This window comes from Macrosteles quadrilineatus, unplaced genomic scaffold, assembly GCF_028750875.1.
Source record: "Macrosteles quadrilineatus isolate MER2022 unplaced genomic scaffold, UCM_ALF_1.0 Scaffold_2__2_contigs__length_208266976, whole genome shotgun sequence".
Taxonomy (NCBI): Eukaryota; Metazoa; Arthropoda; class Insecta; order Hemiptera; family Cicadellidae; genus Macrosteles; species Macrosteles quadrilineatus.
Window position 1 is genome coordinate 24550077 of NW_026542595.1, and position 25071 is coordinate 24575147.

The window sequence follows — 25071 nt, forward strand, 5'->3', positions numbered from 1 at the left end:
TTTAGAATTACTTTTATGCGTTTTATTTAAGGGCTTTTAAAAAAAGTTTTAGACTATTTTCAACTGCTTAAAGGTCGGAGTTGTGTTGATTTTTTTAGAACAAGGTAACTTTTTCACAAAAAATCTAACGGAAGTGAAAATACAAATTTTCTTTTCGGCATTCGTAGGGTCTTGGAACCGTTCAAAAAACAAAACAAGAAGTAAATTATTTTAATGTAAGCATGTAGGAGTGTAAACTTAAGCAGAAAGCAGACGAGGAGCTAGCTGTAGTTAGATAGTCGCTGGTCCGGTTGGTGATGAGCAGAGACAGAGACAGCTGGGTTAATTTTGCCAACATTCTTAAGCTTTAAGCACAAAATTTGATCCAAAAAGGAAACAAAAATTCTAAATATAAGATATCATTACAGTGACACAATATTTTTATTTAAGTTTAGTTTCCAATTTCAGTCTCATCCTGGGCACTAATACTAGGCCAACTATATGCGTTCATGAATAATTTTATTTTGTTGTCTAAATCCTATTTTGTAGGACGGAAACTGGATTTTTCCCAGCCTTGCGAACAACTCCACTAGATTTCTCATGGCCAAATACCCCATATGAAAGAAAGAAAAATACTCAGACAGAAAAAGTTTGCCCGTACATGCGCTTGTTTTAGATTTTAGGATTTTAATAACTTCACTCTATCCATCACAGTTAGCTGAATTTGCGTGAAACTTCAAGAGTAACCGTCAATTTCAACGGGTTTCACCTAGTATTCTCTATTGATATAAATAGTTTGTTCTTTTGTATGTTATTATGTTAGAATATTTTATTGTAGTTGTCAATAAATAAACAATGATACATGGCCAAAAGTAGTTTTTTCTAGTTCAAGAGTTGAATTATTACTGTTTTAATAATTAAATGGACTCTGCTAAGGAAGGTAAGTTTACAACAAATTGAAAACCTAAAACCAAATCCTGGCTACGCCACTAGTTATTTTGTATCAACAAGGATCACAAATAAAAAATAACTTACTTTTATCATAACATATTTAATAAACAGTAAAAAATCTTAATTACATCCTTAAAACTAATTACTGTATTTAACAAAGTATTGACTTTAAGGCAGCAAGGTATATATATATATTCAAATATGGAAATATGTTCAAAATCATCACAAGAATGTAGCACAAAGGATTAAACCTCACAAAGCAATTCATTGAGAACTTTCTTTAAACAGATTTCAGATTTAGATTTGATATAATTTTGAAATTATGGATCATTATAAAAAAATTGCAATTAAACTTTATCAAATTAGTTTAGAAGGTAAGTAAATAACGGGAGTTTAAAAATTTGGTCATTGCTTTTAAAACTTACCATACTGAGACCATACTGACTCGGCTAAAAAAAAAAAAACTCGTGGTAACAATAGAAACAACTTACACTGAGAAGTATTGACCTGCAGTTTGAGTAATACGAGGAATAGTAGTAATATAAATAGTGTTTTGATTACATGACACTTATCTACACATCTTTACTGAAATGAACAAAAAACAATTGTTAAGAATAATATCTAGCATTAACATTAAAACCTCATAATTCAAAAACATACAACACCTGTCTACACATCTCTAATGAAATGAACAACAAATAACTGTTAGCCTTAATCTAGCAATAACATTAAAATCCCATTTTTTATATCATCCGAATTGGTTTGGAAATTAAACTAATAATTCAGTCCTAAACAACAGATACAGTACAACCCCGTTGAATCGGCCCCCTTCATGTTGTATCTCATAAAACCCGAAGAGGTTTACAACTGAAAAACATGATAAGAAATTAATATAAAATATGCATTTTGGTAGTGCTGTTGCTTTATGTGAGCACATAATCAAGAGGAGATTGTTAGGGGCAAGTAAGGTTGCTGTGACTACATCTGATGCTTGACTGTAGCGTTACATTCCTGTGTATGAGGCATTGGGATTATTTTTGTTTTCTAGTGCTGTTTAAATATTTTGGTAAGGTTGTTTTATCTGTGAAAAAATAAATTATTACATTTATATTTTCTCTTTTTTGCTGTAATTTTCTAATCTTTCTTCGTTTTCTGGTTTCTTTATGTTCCCAGCTGGTTGCTAGATTGACTAAACAAGGTTGTACTGTAGGCCATTTTTTTTTTAGTTTCTGGCAAGGTATGACAATATGTGAAGTATGCAAAGAAAAATATTTGAGCTAGGTGTACAAACAATTATTCATATAATTTTTAACACGCACAAACTTAACTAATATTTCAGTTTAATTATTGTTTAGACTGAATTCTATTTCTAAATGCATTTTAACACACAGATTTATTGAATAACATTTAATGTATAAGGTTTTTGAAAAGAATATTTATGTAGAATCAATAATTGTTTAACCCATTCTAACAAGCCTGTGCAAATACCTCACATAAAATTTTCAAATCACAAAAAATACAAAATTGAAATGAGTAACATTATATGGCTATTGAGTGGGGACTGGAGACCTTCTTCAATGAGTTTCGTTGTTCTGTCTAGCTGGGGGTTGGACAACATGCGGTCCAGCTCCATATATGTTGTCTGTAAGAACATGAAAAAACAGTAAATATTATAATTTTATTACAGCACGAAATAAAAAAAAATAAGTAGAACATAACCATAGACTAATCATTATGTCATATCTATGACAAAACATAGAGTAACTAACACAAGTAGACTTCTTATGCCATTGTAAATTTTGATTTTCGTGTCTAGTTCATGTTGGGGACACTGGGCGCTTGTGTGGACGAAATTTTGTTTCTATTTAGGGTTAGTTTCATGATTTGAGCTTTACTGCTTGGTTACATAACTGGGGGACAAGTTATTTTTTATCATAAGATTGTTTTATTTGGTTAAACGAGGTTTTAAATAACTGAAATAACAAGAAACAAATTGTTAACAAAAACACAATCCTAGCGGCCCTGGACATAACTAACAATAAAGTTGTCTTCAGCTGATCAATAAGGATGACAAATCTATTAAGGGTTTTATGGTTTTATCCTAACCTAACCACACCAATTTTATAATAGGGCCAATCCATATCAAGTGATCCAATAAGAGTTGCTTGACCATTTTTAATATTTTTAATTTTTTTATTGTCATTTTTTCGAATGGGTAGCCTCCGGATTATCGAGATACAATTAAAGTGGTTTAAATACCTGCAATGTCGACAATCCCAAGTGGTTGTGAAACAACTAGTTTCGGCTCATAACGGAGCCATCTTCAGGTTTTCCAAGGACATAATCACTTCTTCCGAAGGTCGTCAAAGTTCACAAATAATTTACATACATTTAAAAACATTAAAAAAAAACACGTAACACGCATGCCTAGGCCTAGCTTTAACGACGTGACCGGCGGGAGTTTACGTCTAGACTACCGGGCACTATGGTCGATGCGTCTTATCAGTAACAGGTTGTTTGTGGGTATCATTCTTCTCCCTCTCCCTTTCCATTATTTTTATTGTGGTGTTGTAAATAAAGTTAGAAGCAAATGAAAGCTTGTCGTTTAGCACGTTTTGTTTATCTGATTTGACTGCCTTATAAATTTCGAATTCTTCTAGCGTGTTGATCTGAAATTTATTTTTATTAAAATGTAGAACTGTCATGTTGTCATTGATGTTGGAATAGCTATGGTTGTTTGTGATTAAATGTTCTGCAAAGGTTGACGATTGTGTGGATGTGGTTTTCTTGGGGATGTGTTCCTTAAAACGTTTTGTAAAAGAGCGTGATGTCTGGCCTATGTAATAACTATCACAATCGCTGCAATTAATTTGGTAAACACCTGTCTTATCGTAGTTTGATGTAGATATGAGCGGACGTTCCTTCAACTTAGAGCCAAGTTTGTTAACCGATTTAAATGCCACTGTGATGTTGTTCTTGGTCATAATATTTTTAAATTTGTAACTTAGATGAGTTCCAAAATCAGCTGATAAAAATGTTTTAGGCTCTTTTGCTTTGTTTCTATCTTTATTCTGATGTTTAGCTACCAGTTTATCTACTATATTACTTTTGAATCCATTTTTTACAGCTATGTATTTGATGGTATTTAATTCCTCTTCATAATCTTTTGCGTTCAGTGGTACTGTCAATAATCTGTGTACAAAACTGTTGTATGCAGCCATCTTTTGAGAGTATGGATGGTGTGACTCTGAATTAATGGTTTGGTCAGTGCACGTCGGTTTTCTATAGATTTTAAATTCAAAGTGGTCTTTTTGTTTAACGATGGTGAGGTCAAAATTAAAATTGAATAAAACATCAGAAAACATTAAGTTCAACAAAACATGCATAGAGAATAATTTGATCCCAAATTACGTAAATGTAAGAGTCAGTAGCAAATCAAAGCCTGCATTGAAAGCCAAGAGACTCGCTGAAGTTACATGGATAAAAAATGAAATTAAACATTTATATTTCAAAAAGAATGTTTTAAACAAGTTATTATTTAGAAACACATCGAACTGTTGAACAAACTGCACATGGCTCAAGTAAACAATGTAATGATTGAATTAGATTCTCAGATAAGCAAAAAAGTATTTACCAAAAAACTAACACAACGAAAAAAGATAAAAACCCTAATGGAATCACAACTTAAAGCAGATATAATTAAATGTTCTCATAAATTCTTTGACAGAGTAGTAAATAATACAAAAATAGAATTCAATAAAGATGAAATGAATCTATTAAATAAAGGTTTAAACTTTAATTTTCCAAACACCAAAAAACAAAGTCTAGTAACAGAACTGTTAAATATAGAGGCAGCCATTAAAGGTATTAAATCAAATGATGTCCAAGAGACAGCACGTATCATCATGGGCAACAAAGCTAAAGACATAGCAAAAAATCCTGTGAGAACAAAGAGGTACAATGATAGGTTCAAGACATTGCGACGTGCCTTGACAAGCGTCAGGACAAAACTTGCCGAGCAGAACGCCGTGATAACCAAAGCTGATAAGGGAAACTCCATCGTAATCCTTTACAAAGACGACTATGTCAACAAAGTTGAAAACTTCATAAAAAATAACAATATCGAAACTCTACACAAAGACCCTACAGCCAATAACACAAAAACAATTAACCAGGCAATATCTCAAAGCAAACATTTGTTTTCGAAAACTGAAATAAATTCTTTAAAAGTCACAAACCCACAAGCTCCAATACTCCGTGGATTACCAAAGATTCACAAGCCCGACATACCTATAAGACCTCTCGTTAACTTTATGCCTTCACCAGCATATAAAGTAGCAAAGAAACTTGATATTATAATCAGAAATGAAATTATCTTGGAGAACAACCATAGCCTTAAAAATAGCCTAGAATTAATTGACAAAATGAAATCACTTTCAATAAAAAATAACCAAAGACTAGCATCATTTGACATCGTGAATCTTTATACTAATATCCCTGTTAACGAAACAATAGACATTCTCAAATTGAACTTACTGAAGAATTCCAAACTTTCACCAGACGCAATAGATGATCTGATAAAACTAACGAATGTTGTACTAAAACAGAATTATTTTAAATTTCAAAATAGCTTCTACATCCAAAAAGATGGTTTAGCTATGGGCTCCCCTCTGTCAAGTATTTTGGCTGAAGTATTCTTGAACGACCTTGAAAACAGAACATTGTTCACAGAGGCTAATCGATACAGAGATAAAATTATCTTTTACCATAGATATGTAGATGACACAATAGTTCTCTTTAACGGAAACAGCAGACAGTTGACCCTATTAAATACATATTTGTGCAGCATCCATAAAAACATCCAATTCACTCTAGAAGAGGAGAAAAACAGCTCTATCAACTTTCTCGACCTCACCATCGTTAAACAAAAAGACCACTTTGAATTTAAAATCTATAGAAAACCGACGTGCACTGACCAAACCATTAATTCAGAGTCACACCATCCATACTCTCAAAAGATGGCTGCATACAACAGTTTTGTACACAGATTATTGACAGTACCACTGAACGCAAAAGATTATGAAGAGGAATTAAATACCATCAAATACATAGCTGTAAAAAATGGATTCAAAAGTAATATAGTAGATAAACTGGTAGCTAAACATCAGAATAAAGATAGAAACAAAGCAAAAGAGCCTAAAACATTTTTATCAGCTGATTTTGGAACTCATCTAAGTTACAAATTTAAAAATATTATGACCAAGAACAACATCACAGTGGCATTTAAATCGGTTAACAAACTTGGCTCTAAGTTGAAGGAACGTCCGCTCATATCTACATCAAACTACGATAAGACAGGTGTTTACCAAATTAATTGCAGCGATTGTGATAGTTATTACATAGGCCAGACATCACGCTCTTTTACAAAACGTTTTAAGGAACACATCCCCAAGAAAACCACATCCACACAATCGTCAACCTTTGCAGAACATTTAATCACAAACAACCATAGCTATTCCAACATCAATGACAACATGACAGTTCTACATTTTAATAAAAATAAATTTCAGATCAACACGCTAGAAGAATTCGAAATTTATAAGGCAGTCAAATCAGATAAACAAAACGTGCTAAACGACAAGCTTTCATTTGCTTCTAACTTTATTTACAACACCACAATAAAAATAATGGAAAGGGAGAGGGAGAAGAATGATACCCACAAACAACCTGTTACTGATAAGACGCATCGACCATAGTGCCCGGTAGTCTAGACGTAAACTCCCGCCGGTCATGTCGTTAAAGCTAGGCCTAGGCATGCGTGTTACGTGTTTTTTTTTAATGTTTTTAAATGTATGTAAATTATTTGTGAACTTTGACGACCTTCGGAAGAAGTGATTATGTCCTTGGAAAACCTGAAGATGGCTCCGTTATGAGCCGAAACTAGTTGTTTCACAACCACTTGGGATTGTCGACATTGCAGGTATTTAAACCACTTTAATTTTTTATTGTCCTTAAGCAATAAATTAAAAAATTTTAAAACATCATGGCCAAAAATAACATCACTGTGTCCTTTAATACAGCTAACAAACTCGGAACTTTACTGAAAGATCGACCCCAAACGATGACTCAGATTTTTGACATCAGATCAGTTGCGACGACTGCCCTAAATATTATATTGGGCAGATAGCTCGTTCTTTCAAGAAGAGATTTAAAGATTATCTTCCAAGGAGAACAACGTCCGCTCAAACCTCAACCTTTGCCAAACACTTAGTTTCTGATAATCATAATTACACAAATATTGACAACAACATGACCGTATTAAATTTATCTAACGACCGTTTCAACAAAAATAAATACACTGGAAGGATTTGAAATATACAGAGCAGTAAAATTTGACAAACAAAATGTTTTAAATGACATACAAATCTTTCCAATCTAATTAAATTTACGACACGGCCATCACTTAAGAGAGAGTCGGGAATGAATGGAGACAGCTGACTGATAAACAAGAACAAAGGAGTGACATCACAGCGCCGACCGAACACGTTGACTGGCAGTCTAGACGCTACATTCACCCGGTCGTGACGCACCATCCTTAAGTTACCATTAATTCGTATTATTATCGTTGTAAATGTACCTTTTTTATGTAACTATGTTCGTGTACGTGTGCGTGTTTGCTAGTGATGGTCAAAACAAGAAATTTTGAATCTCAAAACCGAAACTTAAAAAAATCGAATCTTGAATCTCGAATCTCAAAACTTAAACGCGAAACTATTTTACTTAGCTGGTTACAAAGGTCAAGGTTACAAAAAAATACACATAATCATAACATGTTAAGTATGCAATCAAAACTGAAAGAGATCGACTACTCCTGACCGTGACATAACATAAATACAGTATGTGAATGTGACTGATAATCTTACTTAAAACCCATTACTGTACAACAATTTTTATAAACAAAAAAAAATTAATAAAACTTCTAACACCAACATAAACATGAATATTAGATTAATTAGAACATTTAGTGGTCAATATTTCTTTGTGTTTAGTAAATATTGATGTGAAACTGAATTGTACCAGTTATAGTATTTAAGATACCTTTTGAAGTTCAGAATAAAATTTACTTGTTTCATTACTGTTAATGGTGATGTTTGCTCTGTTGCTACCAGCTTGTTTGGAAACGGTGTTAAAAACAATAACAATGGCACAAACTAATGTCAGCAGTTTAAAAAATAAAACTGCCAAAATCTTCAATTTCGAAACTTTTGAATCAATAAACTTGGTGATCGAATCAAAACCGAAACTTTTTCTAAGTTTTGATGGTTTTGAGATTTGAGATTCGGTCATCACTAGTGTTTGCGTGTGAATGTACCATGTGTGTATTGACTACCTTCTGATGAAGTCATTATTTTGACATCCACTGGACGCCTGAGGATGACTTCTACATGAAGTCGAAACTAGTTGCGTGACAGAAATTGTGACTATTGGATTACTAGAAGCAGGTATTTAAACAAATTTATAAATCAATTTCAATAACATTAGGTTTAACAAGTACCTAGGTTTGCTGCTACAGGAAGGATAAAAGAGTGTGTTTTTTAGGAAAAAAATAATAGCTGAGTATAAAATAAATAGATTTGCCAAGTTATATCAAAATATATCCATAAACAAGCAATCTACATCAGTTTACTTGTTCTTCATAAGAATAACATGGGAATTTTAAATTTACAATTTTATAAATTTTTTTCCGTAACCAGTAACCATGCAAAAACATACAAGTTTGACCTTTATGCGTTTTGTATAAAAAAGTCTAACTGTTTGCTTTCTATATAAATGAAATTCAATGTTTGACCTTTATGCGTTTTGTCTAAAAAAGTCTAACTGTTTGCTTTCTATATATAAATGAAATTCAATGTTTGTCCTTTATGCGTTACTCAGGGTGTGTACTATTTTATTAAAGTGAAATTCCAGGTTTTTCAAGGTTTTTTCCTGGTTTTTCATAGTTTTTCAATGTTTTTCCAGGTTCTCGCATATCTGTTTGGTTCCACTTAAACTATAATCAATTTAAGACTTGCAGCTTAAGTATACAATATACATAAAATTTGTTTCAAAGTCCAGTGAGCTAGTGTTGAAAAAATAATAATCCTTGTTATAGTAATAATTTGCATTATCATCATTACTTAAGGCCGCGGAAACATCGTCTCTCTCGATAGCAGCAAAATCCTGAATATTATCTTCATTGTTTAAGAAAACATTATCAACGGCGGCAAAATCCTGAATATTTCCTGCGGTCGTGTGGTCTCTTCCACAGTGACGTAAACGTCATCACAGTCTTACGTTATCATAGAAAAATCCTGGACATCTCCCGTTCAGGATCACGGAAAAGTAATCATTGTCATCCGCGATCGTGGCAAAATCACGAAAATCTTCCGCGGCCGTGTAGACACCATCGGTCACTCCCGCGGTCACGGGAACGTCATCGTTGTCGTCCGCGATCGCGGCAAAATCATGAACATCTGCGGCCGTGTAGACATAATCATCGTCGTCCTTCGCGGTCAAGGCAAATCATGAATATTTCCCGCGGCAGTGTAAACATCATCATTGCTTCCAGTAGTTATGGAAACGTCAACACCGTCGTCCGCGATCTCGGCAAAATCACCAATATTTCCCGCGCCCGTGTAAACATCAACGTCGTCTCTCGTGGTCACGGAAACGTCATCGTCGTCTCCCGCACTCACGGAAACGTTATCGTCGTCGTCCGCGATCTCGGCAAAATCATGAATATTCCCCGCGGCAGTGTAAACATCATCGTGGTCTCCTGCTGTCACGGAAACGTTATCGTCATCTCCCGCGGTCACAGAAACGTCATCGTTATCTCTCGCGGTCACGGGATCGTCATTGTCATCTCCCGCGGTCACGGAAACGTCATGGTCATCGGCGGTCACAGAAACGTCATCGTTGTCGTCCGCAACCGCGGCAAAATCATGAACATTTCCCGCGGACGTGTAGATGTCATCGTCGTTTCCCGCGGTCACGAAATCGTCATCGTCGTCACCCGAAATCGCGGCAAGACGCATTTTATGACTGCAATCTTCTACCAGGGCTAAAATAAAAATCCCGGAATCGGTCCAAAAATCCCGGCTTTTTCCCGGTTTTTTCCAGGTCCATTCAAATTCAAGGTTATTTCCCGGTTCTCCCGGTTTTCCCGGTTGGTATACACCCTGGTTACTGAACGACCAGCCAATCGTGATGAAACTTTAGGGAAGTAAATGAGTACCACACAAACAGAACAGTTTTATTAGCCACATTGTGTGTGTAATATTTTATAGTTTTAGGGTTCCATTTCCCAGTTGTCAAATCCAATATTGACAGTTGACACAAAAATCTTTGGTTTGGTTTTCAAAACCAAACCATTCAAGTTCATTGTAATGTACTTGATGAATAAAGATAATTTGAATTGAATTGAATTGAAAAAGTTTCAATTATAGATAACGTTATCCCTGGATTTAATATACAGTGCATTGCAGAGTTTACCGTCTAAGAATTAAACTGCGTGTATTGAATACTGGCTTGGAAATATAGCGTGATCAACTATATTATTAAAGAAAACAAAAATCAGCTGTGTATGGTTTCCAATGCTATTCTTGTGGGGAACATTTTACGTTATCCTATCTAAGTTTCGATTATAATTTTGGGAATTCCACTATTTTTCCCGCCGTCACAGGATAGAGAATTTGAGCCCTCTCCCGCTCGCTCTACGACACCCTAGTCACCCACAATTTTTACGGAAAGAATCGCCTTACGTAATTATTATATACGTAGATTTTCCATAAGAATAACATGGGAATTTCATATTTGCAATTTTTTGAATTTTTTTCCGTAAGCAACAATCATACAAAAACACTTTGATATACTAAATTTGTTTTTTAAGCCCTTTAAAATTGTCTTGAGAGAAATACAGTAGGGATTTTTTGTTATTTTGAGTGTCAAAAATTAAAAATAGTTATTTGAGTAACTAGTGGGCAAAGTGGCACTTTGCTGCACACGAGAGCAATGTTTACGCACTCGCCTGCGGCTCGTGCGGAATGATCTCGAGTGCAGCAAAGGCCTAAAAGAAAACACTATGCGTGTCGTGTTTGTAATAATTTAGACTAAGTTAATAAAATTTGGTTCAGGTTTGTACCTTTAACTTACTTAATATTTATTATGCTAAGTTAAGCCTAGATTAAATATACTTATAGCAAGACAAATGATTAAGCTGAAGAATTTCTTAACAATAAAAATTTAATGAACTAGGAATAAGATATTACAATGATGAATGGGGTTTGATATTTAAATGAACAGATAACAGATAAGCTAAGTTACAGGGTCGCCATCTTTGGTTTAGCCTAGCCACAGAAAACGTACTACTATAACCCAGAATGCCAACCGCATGGTAAAAAGCATTAAGTGTTTTGAGAGAGCTTTGCCTGTCAATCCGTAGGCAGCGCCACCAGCGTTGCTATGCAATAGCATAGCAATAGCAATAGCATAGCAATGGTGGCGCTGCCTGCGGATTGACAGGCAAAGCTCTCTCAAACCGCTTAATGCTTTTTACCATGCGGTTAGCATTCTGGGTTATAGTAGTACGTTTTCTGTGGCCTAGCTCAGTAAAAACAGAACAATGAGTTTACAATAATATATTTTAAGTTTAATTACATTAATCTCAGGGAGGGGAACTCGGCTGGCTAAAAAGATCTTCAAATATTTGAATTTATGAAATAAAATATGTTAATTATTATGAAAAATGGGATAATTAATTGATATTTCCCTTAGGCTTGGATAGGTAAGTTAAATAGTCCAACAATGAATAGAATGCGAAAATTTATCAAAGTTGAATTTAGTTCTCTTGTTCAAATTGTTCTTCTGGAAATATTCTTGATGAAAATAAATTAGTATTTGAATTCAAATAATTAGGTTCGATCAGAAAGTAAATAAAATAGGTCTGCAAGTTATTAAGTTAAATTTCTTGATGTTAGGATAAGCCTTATACAAAATGGAGAGTTCTCACCAGATCTTCAGTAATAATGTCCAATTTATAAAAATCTTGAGGTGGCAGTACAAATTTGAAATGAAAAAATATATATAAAATCTAAACTGTTCTTCTGTTGTTAAGTTAATCTATAATATTAAAACGAAACAGTGTTTTTTTATTTCACGATTCTGAATCAACCACTCGACTGAGTGAAAATGATTTTCATGATTTTTGTGTTGAAAGAAAGATAATTTTGAGAACTAGGGAATGTCGAAGCCATAATTTTAGTTTAGGGTCCCAGTTTTTTAGAAATTAAGTTTTAATTTTTAAAAAGTCTAGCAGCCGACGCTAAGATTCTAAACTAGCTTTTTGCATAAAATAATTTGCTTAACATAACAGCTGTAAACATTCAGCTTTTGTGTCACAAATTCAGCATTTGGATAAAAATGTAAAGACATAGGCCTACTTGTTGACTTATTTATACTATGTGTAATGCTAATAATTGATACGTTCAATTCTTCTGTAAGAGGATGACAGATTAATTAAATATACATAGTAAAATGCTAGGATGTTCAAATTATTTTTTAAAGCAATCTTTATAATCTTCGATTTGTTTTAGAGCAGTATAATTTGTTTTAACTAACAGCTGGTTAAATATAAACTATGGAACTATGAGGTTATTTTATTTACTCTTATTTTGTCATTGATTATAGGAAATAAGTAAGATTAGTAGAGATAACTAGACCACAGTTTAAACCTCCGTTTGAACCAAAATTAATTAAACCACAGTACAAATCGAGGCTCCGTACACGAGTCTTAATAAAAAAGGATAAATGCAAATTATTTTACTGCTCCACTTTTCAAGGAAAGATTATAAAAATAACAATGTTTACATGTCTTAATTCTTAATGGTAGCTTTTTGTTTACAATTAATGTTTGTCTGCTTTAACTTTGTTTGGATTAGGCCCGGAAATATTGATGTCATAAAAAGAAGATCAAGAATACTCAGGAATCACCAATTTAAATTACCCTCACAACCTCAGCCGGGTTTTATACAAAGATGGATGACATAGATTGAACACAACGTCAACATTGACCTAGGATACTGCAATTAGACAAACCATCCTTTTATGAAATCGTGTTCAGTTGTGGTTACGTTTAGGGGCGCCTATACCAGCGCCCCCAAACGTGAAAATATCACTTTTATTTCAACTATGAATATAGTGTAGTTTAAATGAACTAATATGGGAAATTACGATGTACGTTTATTCAATGAGGGTGGGAAATTATCAAGGCTAGAACTGATAACGGTATGGATAATAAACATTGACAATTACGTCATTAGCTTTACTAGCGTGTTTACTTTTTATATTCCTGCTACATGTGACCGGTTCTTTTTTTCAAATGAATGTTTTTGAACCAAACAGCTGTTTCAAAACAAACTGTTATTGTTTTTACTTTTCTTTGTTTACACTTATTTATTAAGCAATTAATGCAGTGAAATTGATATAAAGGATCGTTGAGACGATTAGTTTTGATGTTAGGACACCAAAGTTAAATTATGTGTACTGTGAATTTTATTGGATATTATCGTTTTATTTTGGGTCGTTTCTATTCAGACCTACTGGAAATTGTGTATAGTAGTTGTATTTTGGTGATAATAATTTTGGAAGAGGCAGGTATGCTATGGAAGGTGGTATCGTTGACTAGGTCTATTCTCAATTGACTATTACTCTCTCTACCGTAGGCTACTTATGGGTACACTTCCATATCCGTTGGCACAAACAACCGAATGAAAATATTGATCGATATATCATTTGGTTAGTAAGGTAAAGTTAACCTAACCAAACGATATATTGAAATAAACAATCGAATAATCGAAATTACTCATTCGGTTGTTTGTGCCAACAGATATGGAAGTGTACCCCTACCGTACTTATAATCAGTGTGCGTCTGTGCGAATCGGCTGCAAATCTCACTTCAACGCTTTTCACATCGTAAAAATTGCAGAATTGCTGTTTTATTGTAAAATTATCGGATTTAAAATGCATATCGTATAGGCCTATGTTGGAATAAAAACATATTTGGTCACACAACATTTGTTTACAAGATGATTTTTCACATTAAAACTGCAAGAAACTTTGTCTTTATATGTGTAAACTAGCTGATCTGAATTGTACACGGTTTTAACTTACTACTGAATTCCCGTACGTAGGACGGGCTAACACCTCGTGTTAAGTTAAATCATTTTAATCACTTTGACTTTAAATTTTAGGGATTATACCAAGGCCGCACTAGATATACAGGCCGTGCTGCACCCCCACCACTTCAGGCGCTACGTCACAACTGTAGGCGGTCGATACTCCGCTACGCGGCGTCGTAGTGCTAGACAACACGTGGTCTTTTGGAATGTCATTGGTTTCAGTGCGTCGCCATACTCGTTTGTTTACATACTGAATGTCACTGTCACTAACCAATGCTTTTGTGGTGTTCGCTTCATGAGTTGTGTAATTTAAAAATTATGTTTTGCTTCCTGGTAAACAATGCCTTACAAGTGTTGTGTCCCTGGCTGTAAAAGTAACTATGACCCAGGACAACGTGTAACTGTTTTTTCATTCCCAAGAGATACAACAAGAGCTGAAACATGGCTTAGAGCTATTCATAGGTGCGACTATCAAATAAATAAATCGTCCAGAGTGTGTATCAAGCATTTTGACGATAGATACGTAGTGCGTGAGGATAAAGTGACGCGACCGGACGGTACTGTTTTGACTGTCAAACGGGACCAGTTAAAGTTATCTAGCGATGCTTTACCTACGATATTTGAAAATTTGCCTTGTTACCTGTCGAAAGTACTTCCTCAAGAAAGAAAGGATCCCAATCAGAGACAGAGGGAGATAGAAAAAAGAGCTGAGCAGACAAAAAATGAACAGGACCGTTTAGACAAAGTAAATAGCTATGAAGAAATAACTAATGGGTTTTCAGTGAAGTGCGCGGTAGAATTGAAAAATGTTTACTCTAAAGTAAGTAATAATCAGTTATGTTTGTTTACTACTATATTTAATGAGAAACAGTTCCCGAAAGTTGATTTGACGCTCATTATCAAAACAGATCTTTCTTTTACAGTTGTCAAAGACGACTTTGTACTGAATGACAACCCCCAAATATTAGAAGTGAGCAAATGCCCTAGGATAACTAAGTGGTCACAGTTTAAACAGATCTGCAATCTATTATTCCAGCAAGGTGTCGAATTGCAAATCTCAAAACGTGACAAACTAGCTGTTTTGAATGAAGTAATTGATAACATTAACAATGATACTGAAGACAAATGTATTAGTGAAAAACTAAATTTTTATAAAGAACAAATCAATCTATCCGTAACTAAACAGGTCCGGTACTGTGTTACAACTCTTATTTGGTTTGCGACAGTTTTTTTCTCATATCCCGCCGCATACAAATATATCAGACGGTCTAAGTTAATGACTATGCCACACCCTCGGTATTTGAAAACTTTTACCTGCAACTTAGGTATTGGCAGCTCAGGAATAGACTCATCACATATAAACTATTTGAAAAAGAAAGTATCTGTAATGAGTGTGTAACGTTCCGAAGTGGATTCTCCTTTTTATTCAATCCTCTCAACAATGCTGAGACTGATCAACTCAGCTATGTTTATAAGCTGCATAAGCGCGCTATGCTGCCTGCCGTTTGAGACCCAAAAATCAAAATAAAAGAAGAGTTGACTCCGGATCTACACCAACTGGACTCAGTTTCCCCCCCCCCCCTTGTTCCTTGGTTTTGGAAGTGAATCCTTTCGTCCTTCTTCTCTGAGACGACGGCCATGATACTTCATCCTTTTCTTGTCCTCCAAGATTCTCAACAACTGTCCCCGAACCCTAGCCTGGGATTTATGTGATCGGGGTGAGTCTGAATTTCAGTTAGTTAAATTATTTGTCCTTTTATTGTACTTTGTCTTTCTGTGTAATGTCAACGTTTGTGTTTAGGTTCAATTCTTTTTGATTATTGAAATTGTCGAAACACTCGGCACGAGAAAACCAAAATGGACATGTCAGGGAAAAGTTTGTCCAAGCCTAAAGTGTAGTTTTGTAAATTTCTGATACTTAGCCTTTCAAATTATGTATTTATTTGGTGTTCCTACAGAGGGATAAACTTAGTTAAATTCTTTATTATGTGTTTTAAGCGAGAATAGTTGAAAAAAAGTGATTAGTCGTTGACTATCAAGTTTGGAATTGACATGTCGTAATCGTAACAGATTTTGGATTCAAAGACGAAGTAGTGAGGTTAAGGCCTAACAAACTTTTTGTATGTAAATAAATGTCCTGTTATAGTATTTTTGTTGAATTTCTGTCAAATTGAAAATTGATTTTTGTGTTAAAATAAGATGTTCTAGGATATGGTTGCCTGCAGAATCATGACAAGTTGAGCACATGGTTGGACATTATTAGTTTAGGTTATTTTATTACAACCATAGGTTACAGGTATAGTTATTTTGATAGTGGATCACAGAAATGTTTGATTTAAAGGAAGTTTTAAATTCAATTTTGAATTTTGGGCTGGAATTTGGCTTAGGCCTAGTACCGTAACTTTTGTGGAAACTTGAAAAAATATAAATAAAAAGATAAAAAAAATGTAAAATAAATTAGCTCTAGTCATTCTTATGTTCATTAATTACTATTTCTTTGCTTTATGATGTAAAAATTCAGTCGATAGTACCTAACCTAACCAAGATGCTTACTAGCTTGCTCACCCCATTGAAGTGCGCAATTACAAGACTGTTTTGCTATCTCCGTTTCGGAGTGAATGAACAATATAATTATTGACACTCCAATCTTGGTTCCCGGCTAATTTTGCCTTTTTAGTGACTGAACTATTGCCTGTTCACAGAAGTTAGGCCTAGGTAGTGCAGTGCATCGGGTCAAACCATTTTAAGACTGAACTATTAGAACTCTTGTGGTTGACCTCATAGACCAAACATTTAGTGCTACTTAAACCCACATATTTTACCATTGCAACATTCTATTCCCTTTGGGTTGTACAGGGAGCAGTTACGGATCAGAGAGAGCAGTTACGGACCAGAGACGTTATTGGACTTCCAAGATCTGCCTATTGACGACCTCATCGCCGCTGCAGTGTCACTGTAACTGGCCACTGAAGTCTACCCTACCAACCGTTGGACGATCCGACCCTATCGCCATGGAGACTCTGGGCCCGAGATTCGACTGGATGTGAAAGCGATAAGTCCTAGGCCTAAGTTAACTTACTGTGTGCAGGCAAATCTTTCTGTTTCAATTTGAGCCGTCCCATTATCAACAAAATGGAAGACTGAGTGCACCCTGCCCGATTTGTGGAGTGTTAGGTTAGGTTAGGTTGGACGCTCCGTTTCTGAAGAAGCAACGTAGGTTAAGCAACATTCATCGTAATATTTATATTTATTTGTATCATTGTTTCATTGTGTATTATATTGTGTTTATTCCAGGTGGCCACCTATATTCATGAAAATGTTGTCTGAAATTTAATCATTTAATTTACTGAAGGAATGTGTTAGGTTCTGGTTAGGCCTAGTGTATGTAGATAGTAACCTGTTTAAAACCCACATTCTAATTTGTTAACTTGTCAGTGTTTATTTAAATCGTTTGTTTCATGTTCCAATATTTTTGAGATCTAATACTCAGTAACTTAAATTGTTTCATGTTTTCGAATATTTGAGATTAGTAAATTTAGAAAATTGTTTCTTGTTTCATTGAAGGGTCTTTACTTGTTATTATTGTCCATGTTTTGAACCACTCGGTACTTGAGAATATTTTTTTGGTTAAGGAATTGTTTCTGCCTTTTGTACTGATATTAATTGAGTTCGTAAATTTTGAACCACATTTCAATTCCTTGTATTGTCAATAGTTAAATTTTTCTCTAGTAAACTTGTATTTTGTAACTTGTATTTGTATTGAATTATTGATTCCCGTTCTAGTTTTAAGTCATGTTTTCCCCCTTGATAAAATGGATCAGTATCCGCACACCTAGGTAGGCCTAACAGAATTCTAGGTTTTTACGCTCACAGTTACCTCTAGATCTTGAGGTTAGGGTACATTTTAGTAATTTTAGATTGTAAGGTGTGTTCATTTTGGTCACGTAAAACTTGTTCTTTTGTCGTATTCGCGTCTTTCGTAGTCAGGCTCACCTTTCGGTCACCTAAATACCAGGCAACCGTCCAACCCGCTAGGAATTCCCTTTCCTCATTAATGGAACTCCCCCCTACCCAACGGCAAATGAGGTGGCGCCCTGTGACTACAAGGTGAACTGAATACAAGACTGAAAATACAATTAGGCAACACCCTCGACCCAAACCGACTGACTTGGCAATTCATGTGACTCCCTTTGGGAGGTTACAAGTGAACACGAAAAGCATTGTAACTTGCTTCTAGACGAGATTTATGTAAGACCGGAAGTGACGTATAAAGGTGGCAAGCTTGAAGGTATAGCTGTGCAGTCAAGTGAAAACTCGTCGAATTTGGCCACAACTATTCAAACGTTTATGGTATCATCGTTATTATCAAACAATAAAGAAGTGGTAGGTTTATTCCCTTGTAAAGATTTAACAGGCGAACAACTACACAAACTTACTTTACAAGTATTGGAATTGTTGTCTAAAGTAGGTTATAGAGTGTTTAGTATTATATCTGATAACAACCGCATTAATAGGTCAATGTTTACAAGTTTATGCGGGGGAACTTTAACTTCTAAGTTTGTAAATCCTTATGATAATACCCAGCATATTTTTGTACTGTTTGATTCAGTACACCTATTCAAATGTATACGTAACAACTGGCTCAATCAGACCGATTCCAAACAAACTTTCCATTTTCCAGATTTTAGTAGTCATGATAAAGTACTTACTGCAAGTGTTTCTGATTTGAAAATGCTTCAAAATATGGAGCAGGATAGTGTAGTCAAGCTAGCTCCAGCATTAAGTAAGAAAGTATTGTTCCCTACTTCTCTGGAGAGGCAAAATGTAAATTTATGTGCTAAATTGTTTGATCAAAAAAATGTAGCCGCTCTAAAGCAATATCAGCTAGAACACAAGAGTAGCAATGTGGATGGTACTATAAGCTTTTTAGAAATTGTACTTAGGTGGTGGAAAATAGTTAATGTAAATCATGCTTTCAAAGGAGCAAGGTTTAATGATAGAGATTGCCAAGCAATAAACACTGTAGATCATGAGAATATGTTATTTCTAAGATCATTTTTAGTCTGGTTAGAGAAATGGAATAATATTTTGGTCCAAGGAGAGTTAGCAAATAATAAAAAAAGAAATGGAAAACTCACACTTGACACACAGTTTGCACTTAAACATACCGTCAGTACAGTTTTAGAAATTGTAGAATGTTTATTTAATGCTTTACACTTTAAGTATGTTTTGCTAGGAAAGTTCCAAACAGACGATTTAGAGGCTAGGTTTGGACAGTATCGTCAAATGAGTGGTGCTAGTTACAATATATCTGTTTCACAAGTACTTGAATCAGAAAAGAAGCTTAAAACTCTTAGCATTATAAAGGTATTTTCTGCTAAAAATCGGGAAGTAGAGATAAGGGATTTTAGTGTAGAAGAAACTGAGGGACCAGAAGGGGAAACAAACCTTTATTTTGATGTTTCAGAATTTGAAGATATTTCTCATGAGTTAGAAAGGGCTGATATTTCCGAAAATGATGTTGTCGGTATTACCTACATAGGAGGGTACATTTGCCATAAATTATTAAAAAATGTTCAATGTAACTGTTGTAAATCTAAATTTGTTGTAATCGATAAGCAAACAATCCTCAACTCACATACAATGTCTTATTATTTTACCGTGATAGATAGGGGCAATTTACAATATCCCTCTGACCTCATCATAAATACATTGATTACTGGTTTAAAGGTTTTTAAAGTTATTATTGGTGAAAGATATGAAAGTACATTTTTGAAGTGCAAATGTCAGAGAAAGGTACTAATGTCGGTAATGTACCATGTTCTCGACAGCACAAATGTTGAGGTATGTATTTCTTGTGGTAAAGATATAACCCCATTGTTTAAAAAATGTTTATTAACATTCTGTAATATTTTACTGAAAAATTATAGTAAAATGAAAAAACAACGAATAATCGAGGAAGGAAAGAAGTGTACCAAAAAACGTAAGCTAGATAAGCTTTGTAATAAGAGTTGATAAAAGATTGTCTTGTACAGATTAAAAACAAGTTGAGACTGAAATTGTTTTTTTTTATTCCCCATTATCTATACGTAACTTTATTATAACAGTGTACTAAATAATACGCATATACAGTAATGAAAACAATGATATTACAACTTTTGCATCAAATAGTAGCCTAACTAGTAAATATGTTTTGTTATTTTAAATATACACAAACATTATTATACGAATAAAAAACTAGCTAGTCACTACGCTACACTAACATAAAACATTACTGCAAAATTATATTATAATACGACTTCATTTAATTGTTCAAATCACGGTGGGAACTAACTGCAGTTGTAAAAACGTATAAGCGCCTATGTGTGTAGCGGCCGCGGGACCGCCTACAGTTGTGACGTCACACAAGTAGCAGCACGGCCTGTATATCTAGTGCGGCCTTGATTATACCCTCACTGAATTTAAGGTGTTGATGCTGCCATGTCCCAATAGAAAAGGAGGAAAATTTTTAATTTCACACAGGATGTTGATCAGTTCATTGTTGAAGCCAGCTGTCTTCTTTCTCATCACTTGCACATGCACTAATAATCAGGCTTTTGGATATTAATTTAATGTTGGGGTTTTAGAAATAATTTGTACTATATTAATAATTTTGGATAAAAGTGTTATTGCAACTATGGACTTAATTACAGGTTACAGGGTTTATTTAACAATAATATTTGTTGAATATATACAATATATTTTAAAATGTGATGATGGTTTCTGAGGGGTGATTAAAGAATAATATAATTTAAATTTGCTATGAATTTTCTGACAATTTATTTAAATAGGCTATATGGCGAATTTTAGTACAATCAAAGGAGTAAATTTATATAACTAAAGAATGAATGAAGTGAATGGGCTATATGACATGTAACATTGCAGGCCTTTTGCACTCGTGTTACACATTATATTTTTCCTAAAGTCACTATAAAGCATATAAATAATTAGTCTTTCAAACACTATACATCACGTTTTAAGGTTCAGCTGGCAACACAAATAGGTGCCCTAGAGAAAGTAGTACCCGTCCGTATCACTCCGCTATTTTTTCCTCGGCAAGAAATGTGCTCCGCGACTTGAGAATATAGTTCCGTATGTTTTTGTAATTTGAAGTGGTTTCCGTGCCTAAAAAAATGCTTTAAAGGTATTTTCTTGTTTATTAAGATCGTAAAAAATGTTATCTTTAAATGTTGCCAACCTATTTCCAAGCGTACATGGATTACGTGCATAATAGAACCACGCTGTTTTGTGTTGTTTTGTTGGAATCCTGATGTGCGCCAAAGTATAAACCGTACGACAAAGTATAAATATGCAGCAATTAGCAGCTTTCTGTACTATAAACAGTACAAGGAAGCCAACTTTGTCGGGTGACTGTAGGGAAAAACTATTTTCTCCCCATAAAACCCCCTGTAAAACCCCGTTCCCATAGTCCGATCATGCAGGTTTGCGAACTCATTCAAATCCATCCCGCCTTACACCTTTAAACACAATTTCGTCAAAATCGGACAAAACTTACTCCAGTTATCGTGTTCACGGACACATGGTTGTTTTGATTTTGCTGTTTAATTAGTAATTTTGTTATTTTTTTCCACTAAAACTACACTGTAAATATGGGAGCACTTTACAGGTGATGCTAGATGTCCGCCGTATTGGATGTCTTTATGGACGTGGGAAATGATCAAAATTTTATCGTGATTGTGGGATACGATTATGATGTCTACACGACCGCCAATACGTTAATGATGGAATTTTGGAAAAGGCAGATAAAATTGAGATGGGGCAATAGCATGGTTGTCTTTAGGATTACCTTTTTTAAAATATGCGAATAACTTTAGCCAACTTAAATTTGGACGGAAATTTGCCTGAAATGAGAGAGGAGTTTGTTAAGTGTGTTAATGGTTTTGATATGAAAAGTAGTGATTTTTTTAATTAGAGGAATTGGTATTTCATCATGCCCAGAAGAAATTTTATTTTCAAATGAAAGCACAACTTTTTAAAGATTCTCTTCTGTTATTGTTTCAAATTTTAACACATTTGTCATGGTAAGTCACAATTTTTTGGGTGAGAATTTTGTTATTCAATATTGAATCAATGTTTAGCAAAATAAGCTTTTTACAGCAGTTATGAAGACATTTTTGAAAACATTAGCCTTCTTTCACACCAGTGCGGTGCGGGTTCGTCCTGTGCCGTTGATGCGGGACACCCCGGAAGGCCCTTTCACACCAGCTGTCCAGGTCCGGGTGTCTACAGGCTGAAACTTTGTGATTTTTTGGTGTATTTAATTGAAATGAATAAAATAAAGGTGGTTATGCAACCTAAAATTAAGCACAATACTCCCTTGTTAATTAAGTCATTTAACAATAAGGACAACAATATAGGATGGTCCCGCGCGGACCCAAATAAGCCGGTCTAAAATAAGCTGGTGTGAAAGAAGGCCAATAAGATTTGTTGTACAAATTTAACCATGCAAATGGAAGATGGTTTGCTGGGGCGGGGATATCACACCATCACCACTTCCTCGTCACTTGCCTTCAAACCAAACCAAAAAATAATTCTTGTCCAAACTAAAATATAATTCTTGACCAAACTAAAATATAATTCTTGACCAAACCAAAATATAATTCTTGACTAAATCAAAATAGAATTCTTGACCAAACCAAAATATAATTCTTGTCCTAACCAAAATATAATTCTTGTCCAAACTAAAATATAATTCTTGTCCAAACTAAAATATAATTCTTGTCAAAACCATAATATAATTCTTGTCCAAACTAATCAAGTGGTCGATATGAATTGTTTCCTCCATATCGAAAAGAACAAACCCTATTGAGTTAACAAGGGTACTGCAAAATAAACCACACTAAAACACTGATAAACGCAGACTGTTAAAACTACTGATTGAATCAGTAGTTTTAACAGTCTGCGTTTATCAGTGTTAAATTTTATGTGGGGGTGAACCAGCCCGTCCCGCGCAAGTATGAAAGCGTACATATGAGCCCATGATCTTAAAAACTAGCCATCCGGTCCCGTCCTGTATTGGAAGTTTAGGTTTGTGCAGGTGATTTTTCAACCCGGACAGGGGTTTGGGTTTGTTCGGGTGAACCCGCATTGGTGTGAAAGCTCCCATAGATTGATGAATAAAGTTATTTTCAATTCAATTCAATCTTCGTCCGGTGCGGGACGGTCCCGCACCGCGCTGGTATGAAAGAGGGCTTACTCACAGCAAAAGGATCTGTTATTAGGTTATAATTTTTTAAATAAAATAATGTTGAGGGGACATTTTGTTTTGATTTTATAGTGATATCTCAATTTTTATTATATTCCATCTACAAACACTTCTCTTCCTAGATTTTCTAAATTTATTTTGGTAAAATGTTTGTTTAGCACTGTTAATTGATTCTTTTAACTCTTTTTTCTTTAGCTTTGTTGTTGTAGATAACAGTGAATTGCTTGTTTTCTATTATTCTCTACCCATGACAATTCCATGTCAAGCTATTGGGAGAAAGTATGTGTCAGTTTGCTTATAACGTTTATTACAATAGCAGTACACTACTCCTCATAACTAACAAGGCAGTTAAAAATCAATAAGTTCAGATACATTGAGTGACAAGCAGCACATCACATGGCAACATTAAAACATTCAGCATCAGTACATTACACAACAGATTTACTAAATTCAAGTACCGGTACCCTAAATCTAGAGTGTGGGTGTAAAAAAGGAAACTGTTTAAATAAAAATGTTAATAAACGCACCATGTGTGATGGCTTCTTGCAGTCTGTTTAGTACCATTAACATTCGGTCTGCTTCCTCATTGACTCCTGGAGGGAGAGAGGTGTTGGCTGACTTAGCACTGGGCAACAGTGTAGATGGATCATATTTCAATTTCAACTCAGGGTTTTTAGAAGTTACTTCTTCCAAGGCTTTCTTGGCCACCGCCGTAACAGCATCCACATGAAGGAGTTTCTCAGTAGAGTAAAGTGGACATCTGAAACATTATAACATGATTTATAAAATACTAGTGCACCTGTTGCTTGAATTCGAGCAATTGCAAAATATTAAAAGCTTTTTTTACGAATAACAGTCACAATTTCCGTTGACTTAAAAGAGACAACTCAAAGATAATGTAATCAATCACTCCACTCCAGTTATCGAAACTCGAAACAAACTCACTCTGATAACGAACGCTCACTCCACTCCATCTATCGAAACTGAAAACAAACCAACTCTGAAAACGAACTCTCTTGTGTGTATCATGTGTTTACTATGAACAGCTGTAATTAATACAAATTATTCGTCTGTTTAAGTAAACAGAATCTTTTCCTCATAAGAAATACATTTGAATTTGATGGCTTGTGGGGCAAAGCCAGAAGACTTTTATTACAGGAATTTGTGACAATTTTGACTACACAAAAAATACTTAATTTTGACACCTCGTTTGTAAAAATCCGTCAATTATTAACGGAGGAGTAGTGTTTCGTAGAAATCGCCTTCACGTATTATATATAAGGATTGACTTTAGTAGCAACTCATAGTAGTATCTATAGTCCACTAAAAAACATAGGGTATTTGTTTTGAGCGTTTACCTTTACTTCCAACCATTGCTTCCAAATACCCTCAGACTTTTGAAAGCTCAAAAAGTTTAAAAGAACTTTGTCAACCAAAAGCTGTCATTTACTCAGATTTTTATATATTGCACCCAAACAAAGATAAAAAGACTTTTTAGGCTTACTCCGTCAGTAGTCCAAATTACATCAAATTTAAATTGATTAAGGCTTACATGTTTTGTGGGAAAGCAACATCTTCGGAGCTTGCTACACATCAAGAACATACAATTTTACACATGAAACATATACATTCTTGAAACAACATGATAGCGCTATCATTATA

General features: G+C 34.5%; 1 protein-coding gene across 1 annotated transcript in view; it reads right to left on the reverse strand.

The window, feature by feature from the left end:
• Positions 1-1010: 1010 nt before the first annotated feature.
• LOC128985602 (uncharacterized) overlaps positions 1011-25071 on the reverse strand; it is a 109856-nt gene continuing 85795 nt past the window's right edge. Inside the window, exons 9-10 of the mRNA XM_054405235.1 lie at positions 23937-24169; positions 1011-2572 (exon numbers count right to left, since the gene is read on the reverse strand). Of these exons, the coding sequence (XP_054261210.1) occupies positions 2505-2572; positions 23937-24169 (301 nt within the window). The 3' untranslated portion in view covers positions 1011-2504. The remainder of the gene's footprint in view (positions 2573-23936; positions 24170-25071) is intronic.